The sequence below is a fragment of the Colletotrichum costaricense genome, assembly GCF_030867565.1.
Source record: "Colletotrichum costaricense strain IMI 309622 chromosome Unknown Scaffold_5.1, whole genome shotgun sequence".
Classification (NCBI taxonomy): domain Eukaryota; kingdom Fungi; phylum Ascomycota; class Sordariomycetes; order Glomerellales; family Glomerellaceae; genus Colletotrichum; species Colletotrichum costaricense.
The window spans coordinates 1,911,522-1,929,138 of NW_026848234.1; the positions used below are offsets into that span (position 1 = coordinate 1,911,522).

At 52.6% G+C, this 17,617-nt stretch overlaps 4 protein-coding genes across 4 annotated transcripts; 1 reads left to right on the forward strand and 3 right to left on the reverse strand.

Annotated features, from left to right (window-relative positions):
• Positions 1 to 447: 447 nt before the first annotated feature.
• On the reverse strand, positions 448 to 1,628 carry CCOS01_05770 (uncharacterized protein; the record flags this gene model as incomplete). Its single annotated transcript, XM_060453947.1, has 2 exons — positions 448 to 771; positions 1,434 to 1,628. The coding sequence occupies 2 exons, from the start codon at positions 1,626 to 1,628 to the stop codon at positions 448 to 450; spliced, it is 519 nt and encodes a 172-aa protein (XP_060315719.1).
• Positions 1,629 to 2,737: 1,109 nt separating this feature from the next.
• On the forward strand, positions 2,738 to 7,137 carry CCOS01_05771 (SH2 domain-containing protein; the record flags this gene model as incomplete). Its single annotated transcript, XM_060453948.1, has 4 exons — positions 2,738 to 2,908; positions 2,966 to 3,139; positions 3,191 to 6,818; positions 6,875 to 7,137. 4 exons carry the CDS (start codon positions 2,738 to 2,740, stop codon positions 7,135 to 7,137), a joined length of 4,236 nt encoding a protein of 1,411 aa, XP_060315720.1.
• A 710-nt stretch (positions 7,138 to 7,847) lies between these two features.
• Positions 7,848 to 10,600, reverse strand: CCOS01_05772 (beta-1,3-endoglucanase; the record flags this gene model as incomplete). The annotated part of the gene is made up of 5 exons (XM_060453949.1): positions 7,848 to 9,664; positions 9,734 to 9,772; positions 9,829 to 10,021; positions 10,079 to 10,145; positions 10,203 to 10,600. 5 exons carry the CDS (start codon positions 10,598 to 10,600, stop codon positions 7,848 to 7,850), a joined length of 2,514 nt encoding a protein of 837 aa, XP_060315721.1.
• A 2,521-nt stretch (positions 10,601 to 13,121) lies between these two features.
• CCOS01_05773 (MOSC domain-containing protein) lies at positions 13,122 to 16,176 on the reverse strand (the record flags this gene model as incomplete). The annotated part of the gene is made up of 3 exons (XM_060453950.1): positions 13,122 to 14,104; positions 14,609 to 15,889; positions 15,957 to 16,176. 3 exons carry the CDS (start codon positions 16,174 to 16,176, stop codon positions 13,122 to 13,124), a joined length of 2,484 nt encoding a protein of 827 aa, XP_060315722.1.
• Positions 16,177 to 17,617: the final 1,441 nt, after the last annotated feature.

Consider the following 17,617-nt stretch of genomic DNA (forward strand, 5'->3'; position numbering starts at 1 on the left):
TCAACAAATGAGGGCTCAGAAATGGTTTCGGATCACACAGCGCGGCTATATCTGTTTAAGACCTGAACCTGGGACCAACCGGGGGCGGCATCCCCTCCAGGTTCTAATCCGCGCTCTAGTAGCGAGAGCGACGGTTACTCGTCCGTGAAGTCTTCCAGGCCTTTCCCACCTTGGTCTCGGTCCGTCAGGGCAGGTTTGGTCACTTGTGTCGTTTCCACTGATTTCCTTGCTGGCCAGCCGACGCTACGCTACATCGTTTCTACCTCGACGAGTTGAGACTGGACGTCTCTTTGGCTTCTTGGTTCGTCGGCTTCGTGTTTTTTTAGTGTTGCAGTTCGCTGTTTCTTTCTCTGCGACAATGGCGGATACGATACAAATGGAAGCGCCCCACCAACGTCTGCGGTACTGTATCCGAATAAGGCTACGGATACTTCTCCTTACCAATAACTACACTAGTAAAGCCAAGTACCCAGAGTTCCCAACGTGCCTTAGGTAGCTAAGGTCAGATGCAGAGTGGCTGGGATCAGCAACGGAGAACAACAAGAGGACCCAAACGGGCCACAGCCCAGCACTAGCCCGGGCCAGTGTTTTAGAGACGTCGAGACCCAGCTCCGGAGTACGGGATAGAGATGACTTGACGCACGTTTTAGAGCTACAGTAGCAGCAGAACGTGAGAATCCTCCAGGGGACCTTGCAGTTCCGTGGAGCCATCGACAACTCTGGGTTGGCGACTGACGGGTCTCTGGACTGGTCCGTCCAGGGAAGGACCTCCTATTTTACCTCAACTCAACGTAAGATATTGGATCCGTGATTCTTCCTCGACAGCACAGACTCAAAAGCCCAGAGCCCGCCTCGATCCACCTCACTCTTCCTATGGGGTACCTTACTCTACAAGTAAGTGTGTATACGAGCCGGGGACCAACGGCTATCCTTTCCTCTACGCTTCAGCTTCCCATCAACATTAGCAGGTCGTTAGCGAACAAGGCGAAAAGACAATTTCGACTATGACTTGGAGAGGGCTACTGGTACCTTACTCTCTGGCCTGCCGCTGTATCCGCCTGCATTTGACACCATCGGTCCCAACCATTGCCATAACATGGCAGAGGCAACGCATTAAAAAATAAGCAGTACGGGAATGCAGATCTACACGCCAATCAAAGACATCTAACTGCCTCTAAATTTATCTACTCCCATCCGCTCCTACGACTATCTGTACCATCCTTCCATGATGGCCCACAATTCATCCATTCACCATTTAAGAAGCCGTCAAGTCCAATTGCATCGCTGTCTCCGTCACCCTTTCAACCCGTCACTCAAGTCCATGACAGGGGCTAGGAGTCGTCTGGGCACTTCATATAAGCCGGTGGGCTGCCACGCTGGGTGTGATGGAGGCAACTCGAGCCAACGGTGGTGAGGCATTGAAGAAATCCCACTTTGTTCTGTACCAGGGCCTTGAGTCGCAAAATGGCCTGGTGTCTCAGTGTCTTGCCGCCCGCCCACATCGCCCCTCCCACACCTACCAACAAGCCTCGAATGTCTGAGTGTCTGGTCAGTTCTGCTTCCCGACAGGCTCCAGATGGCTGCCCAAGCGCGGGATTGTGCCATGATGTGCTGCATGATGGGTTCATGGCTTGCTAATTTGTCGCTGGCTGCAAAATGCGCTTCCCTGCGGCGCCAACGTCTGTGTCATGTTGACAGACGAAGATGAAAAATCTTGATAGGATCCTCCTTCGCGATTTCCTGTTTATGCTGCTTATGCCAATTGTGATTTCGGAATAGTATCATAGAAGTAATATCGCCTAGGGTTGACAGATTCTTTGCATCCCTTCTGCCTCCGCACAACTAGCAAGTGACTGGAGTTTGTTGCATTCGTGAAGGAACAGCTGGAAAGAGTAGGACTACGCTGTTCGCAGGCAAGCCAATTCAAGCCGTTTAAGCCAAACGCTTACAGACTAACACAGGTTGCTGTCTACCCCTAGTATCGATCATTGCAAGAAGCCTCCCATTATTCAGCTGAGCTACTTGAGCTGGCGGCTATCCCAAGAAATAGTCACTGAAGCTTCATGATTCTCTAAAGGATGCTTGAGTTGATGCAGTGACTCTTCTCAACGAGACCGTGTCGGGTGCATAGAGTCATGAACGGCGACTTAGAATAGCGGGCTGTGGTTAAATCAGCCTAGGGTAGCTAGTCTTCGGAAATCTGGGATTCACATCGCGAGCAGGGGACGCAGAATCACTTTGCACGTGGTATCGCAGGTGGCATACCTTCCTTACCTTACGGAGTACAGAGTACCTAAGGTACAAGGATACCTATATCGCGGATAAACCGATAAGATAAGCGGCTCTGTCCAGAAGCCGGAATAACTATCACTAGCCACAGTGGACCTTCCGGGTCCGAGGCTGAAGGTCGGGTCAGCGAACGAGGCGCGCTGGGAGAGCCATTGGAGGGAGGTCCAAGCTTTCAATTATTCCAAGTGCAGGCGTGCTGGAGAGGCAACTGAAAATTGCCTGGTCAAGGACGCCTTCCTTCAATTCTTGCCCACGTTCTTTCCTCCGAATTTGAGCGAACCCATCTCGACATCGATTCATTAGTCCGGGCACGATACTTTCTTTTCTAATCAAATTCTAAGTCTAGTCGAGCTCTCTCAACGATCGCAACGCGCCTACCAGGTATCATCCACCGACGAAGGCGTCACTTTCACCACGCGCTGCGACTTTGATTCTAGGCAACTTCAAGATGAGCGCCTCAATGCGGGATTTCGTCGACGGCGAGGCCGAGCTCGATGATGAGGATGATGAGTCTCTGGATGAGGATGCCGACCCTAGATCTGCGCGCAGAAGAAATGCGGCCCCCGAGGACTCCTCCGAAGAGGAAGAGGACGATGAAGATGAGGAGGAAGCGCGCAAAGTAGGCGATGGATATTCAAATCACGTTGACGACTGACTAATTTTTTCTCCCACTCAGATTCGCGAGGGATTTATTGTCGACGAAGATGAGGAAGAGGAAGTAGGTGAGGACGAAGATGCTCACGAGCGAAAGCGGAAGCGGGAGCATCGCGACAGAGAAGAAGAAGAGCGGCTGGACGAGGATGACCTGGAACTTATCGGGGAACAAATCGAGCGCAGAGCACCAACACAGGTACGATGTCCCCATGGACTATCGCTACTGGATGTACTAACGTGTCTGTAGCCTAAATTCAAGCGTCTCAAACGAGGACATCGGGACGAGGACGACCGTGGCCCCGAGCGACGCGGCTTAGAGGACATGTTCTCCGATGACGACGAGGAAGCCAACGATCAAAAACCCTACGGCCGATCGAACTACCGCCCCCAGGCCGACGAGTTCGAAGACTTCATTGAGGAAGATTATCCGGAGGATGAGGACGAACGAGCGCGTCAGCAGGAAGATGCCGAAGTCGCTCGGCCCCGCGACAGAGGAGTTGGAGGCGTCGTCGACACTTCCGGCCTCGATAAAGACGCCTTGGAGGACATGGAGGCTATCTTCGGTAATGGCGAGGATTACGAGTGGGCCCTCCAAATGGAAGAAGAGCAAGAAGACCGCGAACGCGAAGAGCAGGTCATTGAGCTCAAGGACGTGTTTGAGCCTTCACAGTTGAAGGAGAAGCTCTTGACCGATGAGGACAACCAGATCCGATTCACAGACGAGCCTGAAAGATTCCAGCTGGATCGAAAACCGTTCAAGCACTTGCAAATTAGCGCTGAGCAGTTCAAGGAAGAGGCCCGGTGGATTGCGGGTTTGATGTGGCCCAAAAAGCTGCTCCAGTCCGAACTACACGGACCCTTCACCAAGGCGATTGGCAAGGTCCTCGAGTTCTTTGTCGTTGACGACGTTGAGGTCCCCTACGTCTTTCAGCATCGCAAGGATTACCTGATCCATGCCAAGAAGACCAAAAATCCCGACCATCGTGACGACCCTGACGCCCCTGAATGGATTGTCAGCGCAGACAAGCTTCTTACTCAGGACGACTTATGGCGAATTTTGGAGCTTGATATCAAGTTCCGCTCACTGATCGAAAAGCGGAACGCTCTGGAAAAGACGCTCGAGAACCTCAAATCTGCTGCTAGCATCAAGGACGATGTACTCGAAGATATGATTCCCCAAGCTGCGACCATGGAAGAACTGCAAGATTTGCAGGACTACCTCCACTTCCAGTACACCAACGAGCTCAAGGATTTGTCTTTCATGAACGGCAATGGCAATCAGATGAAGCGCCCAGGCTCCAAATCAAATCTTGTCGACAGAGTCAGGAGGAGCAAGGCTATCGGTTTTGTCCGTGCCTACGGTATCACACCGGATCGGTTCGCCCAAAATACTCTTCGCGAGGGCAACAAGGTTTGGGCCGACGACGACAGCCAGCTTCCTGACGACCTCGCCGACTCCCTCACGGATGAAGAATTCCAAACCGGTGATACTGTGATGTACGCTGCTCGCCAGATGTACGCAGAGGAGCTGTTTGTCAACCCTCGTATGCGGAAGCACTTCAGAGTCAACTTCTATCAGATGGGCGAAATCAGCTGTCGCCGGACAGAGAAGGGTTTGAAGAAGATTGACGAGTCACATCCATTCTACGAGGTCAAGTATCTCATCAACCAGACAATCGCCGACGTTGCTCGCCAGCCAGATCTGTACCTCAAGATGATGAAGGCCGAGGAAGAGGGTCTCATCGAGGTTAAGCTGACATTGGAGAACGACGAGGGCTTTAAGCGCTCGTTGCGCCAAGAGTTCATTTCAGACAACTACAGTGAACTCGCGGATCGATGGAACGATGAACGTCAGAAGGTACTTGATCTCATTGTTCCACGGCTTTCTAAGATCATTGCCAAGGGCGTCAAGGAGTCTCTCCGGACTGCATGCCAAGAAGAAGTTCTCAAAGCCTGCCGCGAAGAATATTCAAAGAGGCTCGATCAAGCGCCATACAAGCCCAAGGGTATGATTCTTGGCACACTGCCCCGAATCATCACTCTGTCCAACGGAATGGCCGATCCAGCTCGCGACCCTACACTCTGGGCTTCTGTTGAGGAAGATGGCCGGGTCATTGAGCAGGGAAAGCTGGGCAATCTAGCTCGTGACGAGCGAGCTCGCGAAGAATTTGTCGAGATCGTCAACAGGCGCCGCCCGGATGCCATCGGTATCAGCGGATGGTCTGCAGATACGCAGAAGCTTGTGAGAGACCTGGAAAGTCTAATCAGCGAGAAGGGCTTGATGGGGCCTGAGTTCGATGACCCTGAGCTTGGGGAGTATCGCACTGAGCCTCTCGAAGTCATCGTGGTAAATGACGAGGTGGCTCGTCTCTACAAGGACAGCCCTAGAGCAGTCGCAGAGCACCCTACTCTCAGTTCACTCACAAGATATTGCATCGCTTTGGCGCACTACATGCAAAACCCACTCAAGGAGTATGCGGCTCTTGGTAAAGACATTGCATCGCTAGCTTTCCATCCTTGTCAAAACCTGCTGCCCCAAGAGAAGCTGCTCAAGCACCTCGAGTCCGCGATGGTTGACATGGTTAATCTGTGTGGTGTCAACATCAACGAGGCCGTGGGCGATTCTTACACAGCGAACCTCCTGCCCTATGTCGCCGGTCTCGGCCCCCGAAAGGCCACAAGCGTCATCAAAGCCATCAACGCGAACGGAGGAGCTGTCGGCAGCAGAGATGAGCTGGTTGGCGACCCCGACAGTGGCAAGCTGCCAGTTGTGGGCCCAAGAGTCTGGAACAACTGCGCCAGTTTCCTCTTCATCGACTACGATGCGACCAACCCCGCCTCAGACCCCCTTGACAACACCCGTGTTCACCCAGAGGACTACGAGCTGGGTCGCAAGATGGCAGCTGACGCCCTTGAACTTGATGAAGAGGACGTCAAAGCGGAGACGGATCACAATGGACCTGGCGCTATTGTTCGAAAACTCTTTAAGGAAGACGAACAAGAGAAGGTTAATGAGCTTATCCTCGAGGAATATGCGGAGCAACTTGAGCGTAACTACAGCCAGCGGAAGCGCGCTACGCTCGAGACAATTCGGGCTGAACTTCAAGCCCCCTACGAGGAGTTGCGCAGAAACTTCTCAAGCCTCGGTCCGAACGAGATTTTCACAATGTTCACTGGCGAGACCAAGGACACACTCGCTCAGGGCATGATCATCCCCGTCAACATCCGAGTGGTGAAAGATGACTTCGCCATAGTGAAGCTTGACTGCGGCATAGAGGGCCGCATCGAGTCGCACGACGGCCCTGATGGTGTTCGCGTCAGAGGTCTTCTCACGACCGGGCAGACGGTGCAAGCCAAGGTTCTTGAGGTAAACTACAAGGACTTCTTGGCCAAGCTTTCTGCAAGAGAAGCCGAAGTCAAACGCCCTTACAAGCGTCAATTATACCATGGCCATGGCCAGTGGGACGAGAGACTGGAGGCAGCTGATAAAGAAGAACTCCGCGAAAAGGACAAGACCACTGGACGCACCCAGAGAGTCATCAAGCACCCGCTGTTCAAGCCGTTCAACGGATTGGAAGCTGAGCAATGGCTTGGTACCCAAGCCGCCGGAGAGGTCATCATTCGACCTTCCTCAAAAGGTAACGACCATCTGGCTATCACCTGGAAGGTCGCCGATGGTGTTTTCCAACATGTCGACGTGCTTGAGCTCCAAAAAGAGACAGAGTTTTCCGTCGGCAAACTTCTCAGGGTTGGTGGCAAGTTCACCTACAAGGATCTGGATGAGTTGATCCACGAACACATCGAGGCTATGTCTCGCAAAGTGGATGAGATGATGCAGCATGAGAAGTTCGAGAAGCGGTCCAAGACGGATCTTGGTAGGTGCCTCCGTACTTTACTATTGAGATGAGCGACAACTGATCATGCAATACAGAGAAATGGCTCACTACATACATTGATGCCAATCCCAACCGGTCCGCTTATGCGTTCTGTATTGACCCCAAGCATCCCGGTTACTTCTGGCTTTGCTTCAAGGCGAGTCGTGGATCTCGTGTCAACTCGTGGCCTGTTCGCGTTATTCCGGGTGGCTTCGAGTTACTGAAGCAGGCTTACCCTGACATGAGAGCGCTGTGCAACGGCTTCAAGATCCGTTACCAGACCGAAATCACCAAGATGCAGAAGGGCGGTGGTAGATAGGGTCCATCTGCCCATGGCACTAGGCCTTCCGCCCCTGTGACTAGGGACTACGTCACAGCTAGCTCGCCGCTTGAAGGCTGCTATTGAGAGCGGGATGGCAAGAATGGACGACATTTGATAACGATGAAGAAGAAAAAGACTACCTCAGATGTGTGGGCGGTTGGACAGAGGCCGGGTCCCAGTGAAGTAGTGCGTGGAACTGTCTTATTTGGGAACTCCTCGGTTCCCTGGAATCGTTTTTGGGGGGGTTTCACGGAAGCGAACGGGGGTATCACGCATCATCATCATTCATGTAGATTAGTAAAAAGGCCCTTGAAGGTCAAAAAGCCAGTAGACAAAAATTGGAATTCCTCAACGACAATAGTCATCACTCAGCTCAATCATGGGACTTTCTCACATGCTAAACATAAGGTGCCGACGTTAAGTTCTTTAGGGACCACCCTCTCGTAGGTGAAATCTCGGTGTACATCATGAAGCTCCTCGATGCCTTTATTATTGAAGAGTTGCAAAGCAGCCGGGCAGCTAGCTAAGTTTAATATGTCTCTAAGTCTAAGTTGATGTGCCGATCATGTACTAGTATTAACAAAAGGAAAGACCATGACTGTGATCGATCTCTTTGTACCAAATTACAAACATCTCAGTATACATCAAACATTGTTCAACATCTACACCGTCAACATCGCCAAAAGGAACTAAAGCTTTGTAGCCATTCAAAGAGCCAAGGCGGCGAGGGCACCAATAGCCATCAGCAGGAAGCTGGCACCCGCCTGAACGGCCGCGTTGACAACAACAGCCGGTTTGGTCGGGTAGCTGGCGCTAGAGTAGCTAGTTGTTGATGCACCGGGGGCCGTCCCCGCGGGCTTGGAGGCAGTGAGAGTGGTAGCCTTGGTCACCGGGACGGTGGCATTGAAGCCGGTAGGAGGCTTGGGGATGGTGCCGTTGCCGTTGCCGGAGCCGGAGCCGTAGTTGTTACCACCAGGGGCGCTGGGCTTGGGAGGGACTCCAGACGGGGAGACCGTGGAGAGGGTCTTGGTCAGGCCGGGGGCGGAGTTAGGGCCCGAGGGGGCCGTGGGGACGACCTTTGTCACGATGGGCACGGAGGTGCCGGCAGAGGGAACCGATGTCGTGACGATCTTAGTGGTGACGCTACCGACGGGGCAGTTTGTGACGGAGGGCGGGCACTTAGTAATGGTATAGACGGTGGTGAAGGTGGTGGTCGAGACGCCAGGGGCAGTGCCAGGGCCAGGGTTAGACTTATCATTGGGCTTGTCGTTGGGCTTGTCGTTGCCCTTGACCGGCTCGGTGGGCTTGGGAGCAGGGACAGATGAGACAGGGCAGACCGTGGTGTACAGAGCTATGGTCTGCGTCGTGACCTTGCCGATGTGGGCTGGGCAGTCGGTGACGGTGGGCGGGCACGCGATGATTGTAGACACCTTAGTGGTGTAGACTGTCGAGGTCGTGAGCTCGACGGGAGGAGTTTTCGTCGCAGCCGCCTGTATCTGTTTGCTGGTGACGCCAGTCTTGGTGCTGGTGGCGTCGCTCTCGGTACAGACATCCTCGTCGGACTTGCTGTTGGACTTGATGGAGATGGAACCGGATGCGCTGGCGGTAGCTGACTTGGTGCCAGTGGCACTTGTGGTAATTAGGCCAGTGGGAGTAATAGAGGCGGAGGCAGACTTGGAGCCGGAGACAGAGGCAGACCCAGACCCAGATCCAGATCCAGACGCTGAACCAGAGGCAGTTCCGGAGGCAGAGGTGTTGCCAGAGACAGAGGCGGTGCCAGAGGCAGATGCGGTGCCAGAGACAGAGGCGGTGCCAGAGGCAGATGCGGTGCCAGAGGCAGTGCCAGAAGCTGAGGCGGTCTTAGAGTCAGAGGCGCTGATAGACGTGTCCTTTGCCGTGACCGAGCCGCTAGCAGAAGCAGAGATGGAGGCGCTCGTTGAGGTTGAGGCGGAAGCAGACGCGGACGCCGAAGCAGATGCCGATGTGGAGATAGTAGTCGACGTGACTGCAGACGATGTCGAAGCGGAAGACGTCGAGGCGGAAGACGTCGAGGCGGAAGACGTCGAGGCGGATGATGTGGAGGCAGATGATGTCGAAGCAGACGACGTTGTGGCAGATGTCGAGGTAGAGGTTGAGATGGAGGTAGAGGTAGAGGTAGAGGTAGACGAAGAGGTAGACGAAGAGGTAGACGAAGAGGACGCAGAAGTCGTCACTGCCCTGCTGCCCTCCTTGAACACACGAATGTCCTTGATCTTGAAATAGGTGTCCTTATAGGCGCTGGGATTCGCCGCGACATAGGACGAGCAGACAGAGTGACCAGTGGACGCGGCGCACTGGTCCTTCCAGATGTACTCATTGCCGGCGAGAACACCGCAGAAGTCAATGTTCAGAACGAGTCGCTGATCGGCAAAGTGGCTGTTAATGTTGCACTTATCATTGGCGATGAGCATGGAGGGAGTTCCCCAAGAGGAGGTATCAGGCGAGTCGGAGCCAATGTTCTTGGGAGCTGCGGAATGGGTCCAGGCTAGGTGCCATGTTAGCTACCTGTTGTATATACATTCGCATTGAAAAGTAGGGTTTGGAGGCTCCTTACCAAAGAACTTGATGTAGTCGTCTGTCCACTCAACAGCATCTATTTCGGAGGATTAGTTGAGACCATCCCAAGACTGATATGCTGGCTTCACTTACAGATACCACCATCGGACGAGCCCCAAGGGTCAGCAGAGGTGGCTGTAGTAGTACAACCCTCATTGGTGTATTGTCCAGGAGCCAGTTGATCACAGTTTGCTGTGTTAACCTTGGCTGTCTGCCCGATTTCACTGATGACACACTGGCCCTGTTCGGACGTGAGGTAGGTGTGGGCAGCAGGCTTGTTGGCAGCCTATCGTAGTTGTTTAGCAAAGCTTTTGGAGTGCAAACATGCAGGCTGTATCCATACCGCGTTGTTCCAGCCCTCAAAGAAGTCAAGCTCGCCTTTCTTGGGCCATGGAGAACCGTAGGACCAGCTTCAATGATGTTAGTATAGGGAGGAGTGGATGTTCACTCTTGGATAGAGAACTTACAAAGCAGGCCAGGCACCGCAGACAGGTTTAGGAAGATGAGAAAAGCGGGCGACCATGAGAGACTTGTTGTAAATTGCCTTGCTCTCGAGTCTCACACTTGAACGGCCAACACCGGGGAACTCGGTGATGTTGTGGGCATCAGGACCCACGTAGACCTCGCCGTCGGCATTGCTGATGAGGCCCAGCTTCTGGGCATCGACACGGGTGCGATAGTTGATGTAGCCCGAGGTGAGATCGACGTCATTATAATCTCCCGTGCCGTACTTGCTCTCGAAAAAGTCAAACTTGTCGAAGAAGTTCGTGGAGTCGTATGTGTCATCGAGGACGAACTGCTTGGCGACAGCGTCACCAGCCAAGGCCAGGGCAGCCGTGCCTAGGGTAAAGAGTGAAGGTGCCATTATGGCTGTATTATGATTAACCAAAGAGAGACTTTATTAGGCTGTATAGAGAATAACGAATGGCTTGACGTGAGATACGTCGTTGGACGAGCAAGAGTGCTCTAGGAAATGCTGGACGACACAGCTGTTGGCGGATGTGGTGCGTGAGGTGAACGGGACGAAGCCCATTCTAGGCGGACGAGGTGCCGCTTAAGATGTCCTGCCATCCCGTTGGATGCTCGAGCATCTGTCCCGCGCCGCTGGTACGCAGGCCACTTACACGGCCAGAGGCACAGCGGCACCGCGGGCTAGACGTCCTTGAAGGGCTAAGCGAGGTTTTCATCTCGGAAATATCCTCCTCTAGGGCCCGCTGAACAGAGTCTAAGATGGCCTGTCTGGTCGTGCTGGACTATTCGCCATTGCTGTCTGTGTGCCCCAGAAGGGGAAGGAGGTTTGCAAAGGAAGTCATCTTCGTATGCACGACTCCCATGATGGCTGCCGATGCCAAGCATCGTGAGGTCCGGGCACCAGCCGGAGAGTCGACCCTGACTACGCCAAATCAGGTGCGGGAAAGGGGCCCAGGAAATTACAGAAATGGAAAAGATTGACAGTGATTGGGGGATCCCACGATGGGTGCCACGGGGGCGTCGAGCGATGCGGCTATGGTGTTAGTCTCTCGACTTGTATCGGCCGATGGACTAACTCAAAGGGGATGTTGGTTGACGACTATTGTTACTGCGAGGAGCCAGGTGCGGCTGGACTTGGTGGCTTTTTGCGGCTAATTAGGTTATTCCCTCCCCTCGACTCAATGCAGCCGCTCTTTTGGTTTATACGTAATGTAGGCGGGAATAAGCTATAGGTATGCATACATACGATCCTGAGAGAAAATAAGGGTTCCTCAAATTTGTAAAGTACCGTGCATTATGCTCACAAGAGTAGACTGCGGCGCGGTATGAATCCCTAATTACCCACTGGATCCTGAGTCGTTTGCTCAATCTTACATGGTTTTCGCATGTCATGAATCCTTTAGTTAGCAATCGCGGCCCATCGCGTCAAAGTCCGTGTGACGAGCGGCAGGATTCTGTTTCCCACGCTAGAGACTTCAGGCGAAGATGGAAATGCCATTCTCAACTGTGATGCTATTCTCGGATGTAGCTGAAGACGACAAGCATCGGTGCGCGAGTATGGCGATGCTTGGCAGGGTCTCAGCGCTCAGGAGTGGGTATGTGGAAGTCATAAACACCACGGAGAAAGGGCTCAGAGTGACCCCATGATGAATTTCGTGGGTGTTGCGGGGCTTCTCTTCCTACTTTGGCCTATGCCGAATCGGATACAGACGCCGAGGCAGTAAGCATCATTCAAGCCCTTGTTGGTGAGGTGAACCCGGCGACGATAGCCGTAAACCCGCATCGTGCCAGGATCTTTTCATAATTAGACGTCGACGTGCGGCACAGAGTAAGCAGATACGCATGAAATGGATCTTTTGTAAGTCACCGCAGAGCAGTTGTGAGAGAGCGGTGGACGATGTACATATTGAACCGTGGAACTTTGGTGATCCCCGAAGAAATTAAATTTTTCGTTCAGTTCACCCGCTCGTCGCGATTCATGAGAACCAGCCATGTGGTAGCCCAGCACTGGCGCATCAAGTACTCTTCCACTAGAACCAGTTGAGAAGTATGATACCCCGGCTCTGGCGCTAAAACATCGTGGCGGAACTGGAACCCAGACGAGGTGGGAAAAAGTAGAGGGGCATAGGGGCAGCAGGTAAAATACAATCAACACCTGAATGGGAGTACTGTCGAAAAGAACATTGACGCCACGCGCTGCACAGAGGAGCGTTTGATTAAGCAATAGGCATCCACTGGTCCAGAACCTGAACCTGCCGCGTTGTTCAATCCAGGATTGCGGGAATTGTGTTGGGAAAGAAGGCCATGACTGTCAGACATCGACTTGCCGCACACGTGGCTTTGTATTTTTTCTACCGAGGACGCTGAGAGGCGTGGCGGTAGCAAATATCAGACCAATCCGTGGTCATCTGTGCCGCGGCGGTTCTATTTTGCGACTCGATTCGGCACAGGTTTCCTCATTCCACCCACTCGACCTCCCTCACTCCTGGGCAAAAGGGCGTGAAGGTGTACGGCAAGTCTCTTCGGCGGAAGCCGTCCTGTTTCCGCAAACGTGATTCTATGACTCGAACAACAGGCCTCTTGCTGCCGTAGGAGCCTGCCTCTTTGATCTCTAAATCTGGTGGTCTAGCATTGCGTAAGCCTTTGTTTTTTCCAAGCGTTATCGTTAATCGCGAAAGAAGAAAGCCCCGATCGAAATATCAGACAAAGTTGAGAAGATATATATAACGCGGTGTTTGTCGGCACTGCACCACTGGCTCTGAGACAAGCCCTTCGCCTACAGGTGCTCCGCTGGCCCCGCGTGCGTCATCATGTAGAGGGGAGTACACTGAGAAAGAGGAGAGACCACTTACGCTGAAGTTGATGTTTTTTACATGGGTATCTTGTTTAATGTGTTGGAAACGTCCTCTGTAGATTCATGTTTCCGGCCTGAACTTGCCACGCTTCTCCTTCATGGCATCGACCTTCTTCTTGTCCTCGTCGAATCTCTTCAGCATAGCGGCTTGTTCTGCCTTGCGACGCTCGCGCAGTTGGAAGCGGTAGAAGTCCGTAGTCTCGTCCTTCTTCTTCGAGGCCCTGTCGATCATCTTCTGTCGGGCTTCTTCGGCCTCGTTCTTGTTGGCCGGAGCAACACGGCCACCGCGGACAACTGTGACGAAGCCGTCCTCGTCTGGCTCATTGCGCAACCTCTTGGCCATCTCCGCCGCTTCCTTCTCCTTGCGGTTGAAAACGTTGAAGAAGGCGTGAACCGACTTCTGCGTTGCCGCCTTGTCACAGCGCGACAGCTGAATGTGTGCAGATACCCATTCGGATCCAAGCTCGGGCTCATCCTCGGAAACACCCTGTCCCCAGACGGGAAATTTTGTTGTCTTGTTCGCCTTCCTGATAGCCTTGAGCACGAGCTCGACGCTCTTTTCATCTGCGAAGAGAGCAATGGCGCTGCTACCGCTTTTTCGCAATCTTCTCGTCCAAGTCTCGGGCAGTCGTGCGATTTCTTCCTCCCGGGCTCTATCTTCTGCTTCCTGTTCGCCGCGCTTGCGCTTCTTGCCTAGACCCATAATCTTCGCAGCGTTGACTGGGTCGACAGCTGCGGCATTCTTCCGATCATCCTCGAATGCAATACTTTCGAAGCGACCTGGACCAACGAGAGCGGAGAAAACTTGGCGAAAATGAGCTTCGGTGCTGTCGACGGGGACGTTCTTGAGAAAGAGGCTTCGATCATCGATCTCGGTCGGGATCCTGGGCGCATTTCGTCGAACGCGGATCTCGTGAAGAGCGGTGATGGGGCACGAGGGAAGTGCTGGGAGCTTCACTGGCAATAGAAGGAAGCCATCCCCTTGGGACTCGGCGGTTGACATATTGGCGCGTGATCGGCTCAACGCGAAGAAATGTTGTCGTCCTATGGAAGTAAGAATGAGCAGCTAGAATTCTTGTCGGATCGAAGCCAGCCTGAGAAAAAAGTCAAGGTGGGTCTTTGATTATTATCAGAAGCTACTATCATTGGCCTCACCCAACCGCATGGCCCGTGCTTTACACCCCACCACTCTTATCAACGGTAAGGGCGATCGACACCGAGCTCGGTGAGGTGGGCGATCTCTCTCCGTCTTACTTAGTTTAGGTACTAAGGTTGTTTCTGTTGCACGGCGGCACACAACGCTCTGGCTTTAACATTGTCTATTTTGAATCAAATATGATGTGAAACCAAAGTAAAGTTGAATCTACTGTAGCAATCTAGCAGAGAGCGTGTTAAGACTGGTGGTCAATCAAATCTCGATTGCTATTCTTCCAATACCACGACTCACGCAACTCAGCATTGACTCAAGTTTGTCGTCGCCAGATAGAGCTGTGCCTCTGTGATCGACTCGACCGCTCTTAAGCGCAACTTTGCAAGTTCCACAGTTACCGACTTCGCAGCTACTCTCCACATCGCCCCCGATCTCCCGCTTAAGTACTTCCAGCAGCGTCTCCTCCTCGCCCACCTTCAGGATCTTGCCGCCTCGATTCAGAACCTCTGCCTCAAATGGGTCTCCCGATGTGTCGGCAGAGAAGGCTTCGTAATGTACGTCGCCCTCATCGAGACCACAATCCTCTGCGGCTACCCTTACAGCATCGGTCATTCGCGTAGGTCCGCAAACGTAGACGTGGCTGTTCCACTTGAGCGTTTTGATGATCTCGGTGATATCCATCCTCTCGTCTTTACTACGGTCGTAAAATCGAACACTACTCCCAAGAGCATCCAAGCGAGAACGAAACGGTATATCGTCGTCCGAGCGAACGGCGTAGTGCATCTCGAAATTGTAGTGGACTTCGTGATAGGCCTCGGCAAGGACCAAAAAGGCGGTGATACCGATACCTCCCACAATGAAGACGTGATTGCTTGAGGCACTGGCAACTTGTACATCGGTTGTCATTCGCCCAACCTGAAGGATGTCGCCTACAGACATAGAGTTGTGGATGTAGAGGGATCCTCCACGGCCCTTATCCTCGAGAGCAATGCCGAGCTCGAACTTGTTGCGGTCCCCAGAGATGACGGAGTAAGACCGAAGGAGGCCATTCGGGAGCTTGAGCTTTGCGTGAGCCCCTTCGTTGAGATATTCTGGGTTCTCGATCGGGTTGATGGCTTCGAGGACAAACGATGAGATTCTCGAGGTTTGTCTTGTCTTTTCGATAATCTTGAAGTCTCTCCACTGGTCCCCCTTTTCCCTCTTGACTTGAGCTTTAGCCTTGGCCACTCGTCGCTGGAATGCGCCACGACTTTCCTTGCCCATGTCTTCAATTGACGCAAGTTCCTCATTCATAGCCGCGTCAGTCTGGTTCCGGTGCAGGTACTCCTGAACCCTCTCAATGGTCCACTTGGGCCACTTGCGCTCGACGAGCCTAATTTCGTCGCCAGCCTTGACTGTTCCCTCTTTCAGAACACGATAATACCAGCCAGTCCTACTAGACTTGAACGTCGTAGGCGCAAAGTTCTTCAACTGGAAACGATGATTGAGCTTGTAACATGGTTGTCGTGGCAAACTGACTTGGAGCATGACTTCGTCACCAACGGCGATAACATCGCCAATGCAAACGTTGCGCTCATTCATGTGTCTAGTGACAAAGTTTTCGCCAAAAGCTCCCGGTCTGAATCTGTCCGCTGCAATTGGATGCTCTGCCTTCCAACCAGAATAGTGAGAGGAGCAATCTGGACTAAACTTTCAGAACTGCGTCATGATGGCAGAACGCCTGAAGCAGCATCACAATGTACTCACAACCGTGTATCGCTTTATCCGGTCCACCATGGAAAGTTGGATCATGCTCATCCGCATCGAGTCCGAGATATGATACGTGAATGGGGCCATGCCTCAAATCCTTGTCGATTCCGGACGTGACCTCTAGTCCGGGCATCTTCTTCATCACGCTGGTGCGAACCTCCAACAGAGTGTCGCTGGTGAAAGGTGACCACAGGTCAATTTCTTCAGTGAGACTCATGGCCGTTGAGTTTCGAAAAAATAACTGCAGAATTGTGTGTCTTGAAAAGGGTTAAAACATGAAAGAGGAAAGTCGCAAACCAGGATTGAAGATCCTACGTAGCTAATTCGCATTCGGCAGCATGCTGCTTTTATGCTAACAGCAACCGTGCGGATGGCCATTCCGCACAGTAATGAGCTGTACCCTTGATGCACAGCATCGAACAGTGTAGAGGAGCACTGGAATGAGTTTTGGATCTTTTGCAATAGAGAGGCTTCCTCATAGCTGCGCCACAACGAACAATGAACCTGAGAAGCAAACATGAGATAGTCTGCGGCCGAAATATGTGTGAGATAGACTTATCGATCACACGCTACGATGAGAATAATTTGAGAATTATTGGCCAAAGGTAGAATTATGTTCGACTTTCCGAAGCAACTATGCTATTGATATGTTTGGAGATGACATAATAAATGATGCTTACCATATCTTGCATCAAGAGCGCCACATATTGTCAATACCGTGAAATATCTGAAAAGCCAGGCAATGGCACCGAAGTACCAAAGTCGTAAGCACTAAGGTGGTGAGGTGCTGGGGTTCGCCGGACAAATCCCCGGCGTGGAAGACCCACAGCTCCGGCACCAGGGAACGCAGGGGGGGCAAGGTAGTACACAAAATGCTGAAGACATTGGCTGCGGCCCCGTCGATTTCGACCTCATCGAAATGTAAGGCTGTCAGCTGTAAACTCAAAGAAGCACCGGTCGTGGGTCTGCTAGAAAGCTAGGTCTGGCGGATGAAAGGCTGTCAGCGGCGTCGGCGGAGCAAAACAACCTGGTTGGGAATGGCTTCACTTGGCGAAGCCGTCTGCTGGTGATATAAGTGAGACGATGGGAAAGATGTACGCAATGTCACATATGTAGCCGGACATTCCTCGTTCTACATTTCGAAAACCATATCGTGTGACACTTCCCCTATTTAATGCACTCTCTCGACTTTTCTTACTGGCAACCAAGATGGCTTCGAAGGGAGGAAGACTCGATTCGCGGCGACTACCCTTGGTCTTCCCAGTTTTAAACATCTGAATGATTTGAAGACGGTCTAAGGGCCTCAAAGTCGATGCGAAGGTGTCATGTGAGGCTGCGGTATATCTTAGACAGGTACTTGATTTCTTCAGCTATCCAGCTATCGCTTCGCTCTTCAAGCCTTGACTCAAGGTATAGAGAGATCGGCGTGGTAGAGCCCAAGCCAGCACCAAGATTTTGGGCATCAGCAGAAACCGGTTCTCACGCTGCACACGGCTTGTTAGTTCTGTCGGATTTTGCACTTATGTGCGTAAACAGCATCAGCGAGAAGGCACGATCTACCCGCTAGTAAAACGTGGTCGGTTCATGAGAAGTCGAGAGTACCACCCTTTAATGCGAGACCTGGCCAGAACGGCCCCGAATGCATCACTTGACGACAC